The 10,339-nt window shown below is 50.9% G+C and overlaps 1 protein-coding gene across 1 annotated transcript; it reads right to left on the bottom strand.

The window, feature by feature from the left end:
• Positions 1–2,779: 2,779 nt before the first annotated feature.
• On the bottom strand, positions 2,780–9,368 carry NOL12 (nucleolar protein 12). The gene is made up of 6 exons (XM_009568406.2): positions 9,213–9,368; positions 8,346–8,451; positions 8,116–8,164; positions 7,560–7,702; positions 6,499–6,599; positions 2,780–5,861 (listed from the first exon to the last, which is right to left on the bottom strand). Exons 1-6 carry the CDS (start codon positions 9,290–9,292, stop codon positions 5,690–5,692), a joined length of 651 nt encoding a protein of 216 aa, XP_009566701.2. The 5' UTR covers positions 9,293–9,368; the 3' UTR covers positions 2,780–5,689.
• Between the last annotated feature and the right edge of the window lie 971 nt (positions 9,369–10,339).

The following is a 10,339-nucleotide window of genomic DNA, read 5'->3' as shown; positions in this document are numbered from 1 at the left end:
CCGCCCCCCCCCCCCGCCCCCATTGGCCGCCGCGGGGCACGGCGAGGGGCGGGCGGGGCGGCCACGTGTCGGTACCGCGGGAGGGACATTGACCGGTCAGGCTGCGGGGGAGGGGGCACCGCGGCTCGTAGAGCCAGAGAATGGTCTAGGGTGGAAGGGACCTGAAAGATCATCCAGTTCCAACCCCCCTGCCATGGGCAGGGACACCTCCCACCAGACCAGGCTGCTCAAAGCCCCATCCAACCTGGACCGGAACACCTCCAGGGATGGGGCATCCACAACTTCCCTGGGCAGCCTGTGCCAGTGTTTCATCACTCTCAACGTGAAGAAATTCCTCCTCATGCCTAGCCTAAATCTGCCCCTCTCCAGTTCATATCCATTGCCCCTCGTCCTATCACTACAAGCCTTTGTAAACAGTCCCTCCCCAGCGTTCTTATAGCCCCTTCAGGTACTGGAAGGTCACTATAAGATCTCCTCCGAGCCTTCTCTTCTCCAGGCTGAACAAGCCCAACTCTCAGCGTGTTCTCATATGGGAAGTGCTCCAGCCCTTTGATCATCCTTGTAGCCCTCCTCTAGACCCATTCCATATCCTTCACAGCTCCATATCCTTCTTACGCTGAGGATTCTAGAACTGGACACAATACTCCAGATGATGAGGTCTCACAAGAGAGGAATCGAGGGGCAGAATCACCTCCCTCACCCTGCTGGCCACACTTCTCTTGATGCAGTCCAGGATACAGTTGGCCTTCTGGGCTGCGGGTGCAGATTGCCGGCTCATGTCAAGCTTCTCATCCACCAGCACCCTCAAGTTCTTCTCTGCAGGGCTGCTCTCAATCACATCATCCCTCACCCTGCATTGAAATCGGGGATTGCCCCGACCCAGGTGTAGGACCTTGCACTTAGCCTTGTTGAACCTCATGAGGTCCCTCAGAGCCCACTTCTCCAGCCTGTCTAGATCCCTCTGGATGACATCCCATCCTTCTACTGTGGCAATTGCACCACTCAGCTTGATGTCATCTGCAAATTTGCTGAGGGTGCACTCAATCTCGCTGTCAATATCATTGAAGAAGATATGAAACAGCACCAGTCCCAGTATGGACCCCTGAGGGACATCACTTGTCACAGATCTCCATCTGGACTTTGAGCCATTGACCACTACTCTCTGAATATGACCATCCAACCAGTTTCTTATCGCCTCTTCCCAACTCTACCCCTGGGATGCATCTCCTCCAGAACCACAGCATTGCCTGCTGAGGGTCTGCCACGGTGTTGCCCCAGAGGCATCATCTCTGGAGTTAGTGAACCCGAACCCTAAAGAGGTGCCAAGAGAGGCAAACATCACCATGTCCCCAGCATAGCTCCAAGAGGAGGTCATCCCTACCCACAGCACTCTCCAGAGAGGTTTGTCTTGCCTGGGCTTTACCTGCCAAGCGCAAGCCCTGCCTGAGCCTCACTATTCCTGGTGAAAAGTGTTTAACGTCTGTCCGCCATCATTCCTGCTACCATTGACTTCCTTCTCTTCCTGGTCCTAGTGAGCATTAAAGACAGTTTAATTTCAGGTTTTGTTCACCGTTGAAGGCAGTTTGCAATCCACTCTTCAAACCTGCTTTTCCCAGACAACCCCAGTGTGCTGCGCTGTGGCCAGCAGGTTGAGGGAGGTGATTCTCCCCCTCTAGTCCACTTTCATGAGACCCCACCTGGAGTATTGTGTCCAGTTCTGGAATCCCCACCATAAGAAAGATGTGAAACTGCTGTAACGGGTCCAGAGGAGGGCTACAAAGATGATCTGAGAGCTGGAGAACCTCTGCTATGAGGACAGGCTGAGAGAGTTTGGATTGTTCAGCCTGGAGAAGACAAGACTGCGGGAAGACCTTTTAAGCGACCTTCCAGTACCTGAAGGGGCTACAGGAAAGCTGGGGAGGGACCTTTCACAAGGGCATGTAGTTATAGGAGAAGGGGGAATGGCTTTAAATTGAAGGAGGGAAGACTTAGTCTAGACATTACAAAGAAATTCTTCCCGATGAGGGTGGTGAGGCACTGGCACAGGTTGCCCAGGGAAGTTGTGGACCCCCCCTCCCTGGGAATGTTCAAGGCAAGGATGGATGAGGCTTTAAGCAGCCTGGTCCAGGGGCAGGTGTCCCTGCCCATGGCAGAGTGGGTATAACTGGATCTTTAAGGTCACCCAGCTCATGCACATGCTGCAACGATGCCTCCTTTGCACTGTGCTCCCATTTTTCCCCAACTGTCTGACCATTTTTGCTCCCAGTATGGTTTTGATCCTCTGTAATCCCAATTACATTTTTACGCGTGCATGTGTGCAGAACCGTGATCTAGCCAGCGAAAGCCATCATGCATGGAAACCCCAGCATGGCAGTCCACGTCAAAGCCTCGCATCTCTCCGTGCGAGCCCTCAGGCGCAAGCACGAGTCACACACAGGTGCCCGAGGTGGCCTAGCTGCATAGCCAAGCGTGAAAAGCGTGCACAGGCCATGAAAAGAGGAACACATAGGGGAGCTGCTTTTACTTTTCGGAGCAGCGGCTAAGCTAGCACATAGATTTTTGCAGGTACCTTGTATTAAGAAGCAGCTTCCTCCTAAACAACTGGAACTCGTTTGTGAGCAGCTGGTGGGAGTGTGTGTAAAACCAACAAAAATGCTCAAATCTATCTTGAAAACAAAGGGAAGCGGCCAACAAGACTTTAAAGCCACAGCTTGGTATGAACATGAGGAGACATTTATTGTGATGGGATATTGGAACAGGCTGCCCAGGGAGGCTGTGGATTCTTCTTCTCTGAAGGTATTCAAAACCCACCTGGACACAGTCCTGTACAACCTGCTGTAGGTGAACCTGCTTTAGCAGGGGGGTGGACTAGATCATCTCCAGAGGGCCCTTCCAATTCCTATGATTCTCTGACTCTGTAACTGTGATGTGTCCAGCAAACAACGCACTAACTTGTTTGTGGAAGCTCAGATCCTTGATCCAAACTATGCTGGGGCAGCCTGACTGTGCACCCTGTGCATAACAAATGCAGCAGACTCGGGCTGAGTCAGTAATTTACATTACAAAATAAAGCTTTAATCGATCAAATGGAGAAATCAATAGCACAGCGAACAATCTCAATGTTAACACTGTATAGGATTTAGCAGTTCTGTTCTCAGTTTTTCCATATGTTTTTTTTTGTTTGTTTACCACTTCCAGCAAGAACTGGAAGAGACCTTTGGACATTTCAGCTGACACTTGAGAATGGCTTAGAAGTTATTAATGCCAGGGAAACAAACTCAAAGAGAGATTCTTCTAGATCACCTGGCAGCAAAATAACAAACACTGGAATGCTATTGAGGTCACTCTTAACATCCCAGCAGGATTATAAAGAGGTAATCCAATGCTGTCCTAACTACCATGCCAGGCTGTCTATGGGCTGCAGAAGGCAACCCAACCCACAGTTCACACTCCACACTTCAGCAGATTTTACAAACACATGAACTGCATGTTTCCTTTACAGCAGCCATTCCAGCTCCAGAGCAAACTCCTGGGGCAAGGGCAAGTGCAAGTCACCTTCTGCCTATGGCACTTGGCAAGAAACTACATCTTGGGGAGAAGAGAAAGCTCTGTAGAACCCAGATCGAGGGTGTCATATAAACTGTACTTCAGCTTTAAGCCACAGGTCCCTTGCTGTGGTACACCACTCCAAACAGAACTTCCCTTTCCTTCCCTCCTACATCCCTCTCAAACCCAACAACCACAGAATAGCTCTAGAGCATGTAACTCCCAAACCAGCACAAGAAACACTCTATGCTTTGCAAATGGCACCACTTGGAAACTTTGGATGCGTCAGACTCCTGACATTGCCCCCAAGTTGTATTTCTGGAGTTATGAAACACCCAACACTCCGAGGTGAAACAGGAGGATGGGCAAGGTCATGCATTAAATCCTGTGAGCTTTCAGGAGTGGCCTTTAAGGCAGAGCAAGAAAAGATCACCACAGGTATTGGAGGTGAGAAAACACACTACACTTTCATGATGCGACCAGGATTATTCAGAATCAGTGCCTGAGAGCACTAAGCCTCAGCCCAGGACAGGACTCAAGGAGTCCAAGCGTAGCAGGTATCAGTGGCACATGGAACAAGTGTCCACTTCCCTGCCATTTACCTTCTTTGGAGGAGAAAGGGAGGTGCAAAAGGACCCCATTCCTCACAACCATGTGTTACACAGGTCCCTCCAGAGGAACGTGCTCTAGCAGAAATTGTGTAGCTGCTATCAATGCTGAGATCAGACCCCCTCTCAAACACACTCTGAAAAACTTCTGTGTATGTGTGTGCTTGCTCTAAGAAACAATGAGAGATGCATCAGGCTGGTGCTGTTAGCTTTAGCAGCTGCTGGCCATCAGCATTGCTCTGATGTTCCTCCATGAAGCCGCAGGCACTGGTTTACTCTTCCCTCCCCCCTTTTCTGGCACAAAGAATCTACATATTCATGCACTGCTTGGTTGCCAGTTTTCTGGTGTGGGTTTTGGCCACACAGACCTTTTCTTCTTTTGTCATTTCCTTGCCAGTACACATGTGGCAAGGGAGGAGGCTTGGCTGCCAGAGGCAGAAGAGCCACCATTTTCTACAGATACTCCAAGGCAGGGGCCAGCATGCCTGGATTCACTCCCAGTTCTGCTACCAGTATTCCTCAACCACGCAAATGTGTGGGGTTCTTTTTTTTCCCCCTTCCTTGCTGAAAATATCCATACAAAAACCCATATATTGAGGTCCCAAAAAGAAAGGCAACTAACTGCTGATGACTGGCAGCAGCCCTGAGGTGAAGGGCTGCCTCTGCCACTCCCACTCTGGAGAGGGCCACACACATACACACCAAGGGCATTAGGGCATTTCACAGTTCTCTGAGCTATCACAATTAAGATCAGCACATGCAGATGAGCCATTCCTGCTCTAGCTGGTTCTGTACTACCAGAGAAAGAGCTCCTGGCTATTCCCTTTTCCTGAGCACCACTGGATTTCAACAACCCCTAAACAACAGGAATCACCTCCCCTCTTCCCAGCTGGTACTGTCATTAACACAGTTACACTGTTATGCTTCAAGTCAGTCACAAATATTTCTCTCTTAGCAACATGACTTCATAAAGATTTATTCACAAAGTTACCAAATTTCACCTGGCATGGGTACCAGTCAAAAAGCAGCCCTGCTTTTTTTCAGGTGTGGCACTGGAGAAGAAACCCATGAGAAACGATGACACCGTGTCTCCATGGAAAAAGGATTTACTGCACAGCAGAAATGCCAGGGCACTGACGCACGAGTGGAAGAGGAGCTCTTCCTAGTCACATAAATTGCCCTGATGATATGCCTGTTGCATTCAGCCCCAGATACTCTCCTTTGATAAAGCAAAGGATTAGCTCTGGAAGGGAAGGCCCAGAGACAGAAGGATTATGCCCAACAGAGAATCTGACCCCCAGCAGAAGTTAATTTAGAGACTTTGTGGCACCCAGACATGTAGCTGGAGATCACTGCAGAAATAAATGGGGAGAGCGTCTAGTGATCCTGGCCAGTGCTCAGAAGCTCACTGAACTGGGCTCACTCCTTGTCAGAGAATCAAGTAAACAAGGCCCTTGTCCACAACAAAGGGCCACAAAGAGCAGCAGGCCAGATGTGGAGTGCTGTCCCAGCTGCTGGAAGCAGTAGTTTCTCTGTTAATCTTGGTCGCGGCCCATTTTGCCTGTCAGCCTCCGTCGCTGAGTCTTAGTGGTCCGCCCCGTGCTGGATTTCTGGATTTTCTTGTGTGGGCCCTGCCCACGTTGGGATTTCTTTCCTTTTGTCTTCTTCCGGCTGTGCATATGCAGTGTGGCAGTAAGAGAAGAGATCCTGTACAGGGCAGGAAGAAAAAAATATTAGGGGACTAAAGCCTGCAGGAGAAAGGCAACATCACAGCAACAGCAGGAGAGCCCTGTGTGGCCCAGCAGGAGTGGACGGCAGCCACGGTAAGACCCAGGTGAACTTTGCTGTGCTGGGCATGATCCTGTCAGGGCAGGAAACCTGTGAGTCTGCACGTGCAATCACTACTAAAATGAATTTTCTGAGCAGTGTGCTGCCCAGCCACCAGAGAGTTAAGTAGACCTCTGAATCCTCAAAGCAGCTGTAAATCCTGGATACTGAAAAATGTGGAGAATGCCAAAGCTTTAGGGTCTTTGGACCTTCAATCCCAGAGACAAACTCTGCACCCTGCAATACACCCTTCCCTTCAGTATCGGGAGAAAGACAACGTAAACAGTTCAGGGCAAAGCCCGCCCTGCACCACACTCCTCCTCGTGCTGCTGTCACCAAGTGTCACTGAGATGGGAACGGAGAGTCTGGGACGCTCCTGTGCTTTGCCAGTGCCCTCTGCTGGCTGCTGCCCACCAGCGCCAGGCAGCACAGCATCCTCTGCCTGCAACCACATCTACGAAGGAAAGATCCTGGATGCCCAGCCTAGCAGCAAAGAATTGAATGAATTCATACATACTTTTCAGAAAGAAAGGGGTTTCTGGACTTCTTGGGCATTGCTCTTACAGGCTTTTCCACTGCTTCTTCCCCTTTCTCTTCTTCTGATGCATCGCTTTTTCCCTTAAAAGGAAACAAAAGAGAAAAAAAAATCCCTATAGCTACATTGAAACAGTTTTGCAGTTCTGGTGTTTGTGCTGCTTTCCTGGTTTCATCCTGTTTTGAAAACTATCTAGTCATGGATGAAGGTTTTCTTTTTAATTGTCCACATCCTTTACCGTCCAGATCTCAAGGTTCCTTATCGTAGCCCCTCAGAAAGGGATGACCAGTGACAAGTCCTACAGTAATCCACCCTAAGATCCAAAAATTTCAACATGATCTTAATGGCTATGCAATTGAAGTCTCAACTATGAACTGAAGTTTTCACTTTGTTTTTTCTTAAATTCTTATCAAAATTTTCAGACTAGAAGATCACCTTAGAAATGCAAAAGGTTAACACAGATACTTCCCCAAAGAGCTCAAATCCAGACACAAGTCATGAAGATCAAAAGGATCAAGTCAATCAGTGCCTAAAAGCCACTAAGAAACAAATATGAGATCCCAGCCACAATATGTTTTGAGAATAAAAGAAACCACAACTAGAACTGAATGGTTTCCTTATTTGCGTTCCAAGCACAGGATGACAGAGTCACACTAATAGTAATTTTTCCTGGACAGGACACAGGAAAGAGGTTGAGGACAGTCCATACAGCAAAGTCCAAAATCTTGCTGCTCCTGTTGTATATGCTTTTAAAATGCTACTCTCCTCAACCAGTCCTGTGGCACCTTTCACTTACACAAAGTCAGCTGGGACTAATGAAGGATGCAGAGAGGTTTGAAGTGAGCTGTTCACAGAAGGCCTTTCTTCCTCTTTAGAAGCCCAATATGAATTGTAGAGGAATGTGAAAGTTACGAGTTGCCCTTTTCATTCCTGCTCCCTGACAGCTGCACATCTTTGGGCATATTCAGGGAGTACTAACCCTATCCAAAGAGACCAAGAATGCTTACAGCTGATACAGTCAGAGAAGCAATAGGAGGCTTTACCACAGAGGTGGTCAGTCCCAGTTGGCGTGCCCCCGAGAAGTCCAGGTCACTGATGGTGGTCACCGTTACAATGTGGTTTGGGTGGTCGATGTTCACAGACTCTGTCTGCGACGTCACTAAGTGCTCCAGTTCATCAGCCTCCTCTGGGAAAACAAGAAATCCCGCACTGCAAAATGCTCAGCTTTTCACAAGGTGTGGTTGCTCATTCCTGGGGGTGGCAGACCCAGCCTTTGCATGCAGGGTTAGAGGGCAGAGGGGCGTGAACACTGGCACTACAAGCGTGAAGGACAAGCTCTTTCTCCCAGCAGAGGGGGTCTGGTTAGTACTTTAGGAAAGTCCTCCTGCTCATTTCATTCTGTACAACCCACGTGACCCCCTTCCAACCAGGGATAGAAGGAGTCACTACTCAGGCTGCAGTCCAATTTCCCAGGAGGACACACAAGGAGCTGACCCCACAGGGTGATGTGTGAGCATCCCCACTTCATCTCCCATCCCCCGGCCAAGGGTGCTGAGCCAGAGGTGCCCACCTCCCGCATTTCCCGCTGCCAGCACGTACCAAGTGCCGCCTCCCTCTCGCTCAGCATCTTCAGGTACTCCTGGTGCCGCTGTGGGAGGGAAAAGATCACTGCAGCACCCCTGCTGCTCCAGCTGCCCTGTCCCCCCACAAACAGGGCGAGGGGAGCCCCCTCACCCCTCCCGCCCCACGTTCTGCTCTGCTCCCATTCTGCCATGGCAGGAGTTGGAGACCCAGTGTGTGTGTGTGTGTGTGTGTATATGCGTGTGTACCTCCTCTTTCATCTTCCTTTGCTCCTCCTTCAGCTTCCGCTTGATCTCATCCAGCGCTGCTTTCCTCCGCTCCACCTTCCGCTTGTGGAAGCCAGTCAGGTACTCTCTGACACAGAACACCCCTAGGCGTTTAGGCACCCCATCACTGGGGGATGCCTCCCTCCCATCACCACCATAGAGAAACACACCTTGGCTTTTAGCCACCCCATCACCAGGGGACGCCTCCCTCCCACCACCATAACCATCACCACCATCATCACCACCACCACCACACAGAAACACCCCCAGTCTTTTAGCCACCCCACCACTGAGGGATGAATCCCTCCCACCACCACCACCAACACCCCATCACCGGTGAATGCCTCCCTCCCTCCCTTCCACCACCACCACCACACAGAAACACCCCCAGGCTTTTAGCCACCCCATCACCACGGGGATGCCTCCCTCTCACCACCCTCACCACAAGAATCATCATCATCCCCATTTCAAGGCCAGATTGGATGGGGCCTTGGGCAGCCTGACTTAGTGGGATGTCCCTGCCCATGGCAGGGGGGTTGGAACTAGATGATCTTTAAGGTCCCTTCCAACCCAAACTATTCTATGAGTCTATGATCACCACCATCATCATCACCACCACCACCACCACCACCCAGAAATACCCTTGGGCTTTCAGCCACCCCATCACTGAGGGATGAATCCCTTCCACCATCACCACCCCATCACCATGGGATGCTTCCCTCCCACCACCACCACCACCCCCCAGAAACTCCCCCAGGCTTTTAGCCACCCCATCACCGGGGGATGCCTACCTGCCTGCCTGCCTTCCACCATCACCACCCCCTCCCCCTCGGGACTTGCCCGCATCACCTCCGCCTCTCCTCGTCGAAATTCACCACCAGCCGCCCCTGGCGCTCGCCCGAGCCCTGTTTCTTCTTCTTGCGCCCCATGGCGATACCCCCACACGCGCTGCCGCTCTCGCCCTCCCCTTCCGCCGCCAAGAGCCGCCCCTTCCCTGTGCCGAGCAGGGATGTCCGCGTCTGTCAGCACCCGCGTTTGCAGCCTCTCCCCATCTCACAGGCAAGGTCAGGCAGAGCTGGAGCCAGCTCCAAATCAGCAAGAGATTTGGCTGTTGTGAAGTCCATAATAACATTAAAATCGGCCCTTGGAAAGTAACGGAATATGCATAAGATTTCTGGGAAAATTTATACGTTTGCGTGTGAGTGGGAAATCTGTTCTGTCCCAGCCCTTGTCTGGCTGCGCGCAATTGATGGAGATCCCTCCTTTGTGTTACCCAGCCCTGATAAAGGATGCTCGCTTTCTAAAACTCCAAAACGAGTCTTAGAGTTTATTTGCAGGCATGTTCAGTACCTGGGCAGAGCAGCCTCGGAGTGTGGGGGAGCCCCGGGGGGTCTGGGGGCTGAAAGGGAGCGAGGGCACACAGACACACATCAGTTTCTCTGCTTCAGCTGTGGGCTGGCTGAAGGAGAAGAGGTGGGGTCCTCCTTTTCAACCAGTGTGTGGGACGTGTGTGTCCCCAGTCACACTTTTGATCCTTTCCCCCTACCTTGAGCTGGGGCCGGGAGAGAGAAGCTGCTCTCGTGGACCTTACAGGTGTCTCCTTCCAGCCGTGGCATTGAATCATTAAGGCTGGAAAAGACCTTTAAGATCATCCGGTCCAGCTGTCAGCCCAACACCACCGTGCCTACTAAACCATGTCCCAAAGTGCCACATCTACACATTTTTTTGAACGCCTCCAGGGATGGTGACTCCACCACTTGTCTGGGCAGCCTGTTCCAATGCTTCATCACTCTATCAATAAAGAAATTTTGCCAATTATCCAATCTAAATTGTTCCTGATGCAACTTAAGACCACTCCCTCTTGTCCTGTGAGGCATCCATCCTGGGCTGGGCAGTGGAATTCTTCAGGCTTAGGGGCCTCCAGCTCCCACTCCTCTTCAGCTCCCTCCTGATGAATAGCTTTTACAGCAGTGCCC

This window comes from Cuculus canorus, chromosome 1, assembly GCF_017976375.1.
Source record: "Cuculus canorus isolate bCucCan1 chromosome 1, bCucCan1.pri, whole genome shotgun sequence".
NCBI classification, from domain to species: Eukaryota; Metazoa; Chordata; class Aves; order Cuculiformes; family Cuculidae; genus Cuculus; species Cuculus canorus.
Note: the sequence above shows the minus strand (reverse complement) of the source record. Positions and strands in the feature narration are given on the sequence as shown.

Excerpts from the sequence above, each read along its gene's own strand:
- NOL12 (XM_009568406.2), bottom strand. The coding sequence starts at position 9,292 with ATGGGGCGCAAGAAGAAGAAACAGGGCTCGGGCGAGCGCCAGGGGCGG. Across the intron at positions 8,165-8,345 it reads AAAGGAAGATGAAAGAGGAG|CGGCACCAGGAGTACCTGAA; the intron begins GTACACACGCAT and ends TCCCTCCCACAG. Across the intron at positions 5,862-6,498 it reads AACCCCTTTCTTTCTGAAAA|GATCTCTTCTCTTACTGCCA; the intron begins GTATGTATGAAT and ends TGCCCTGTACAG.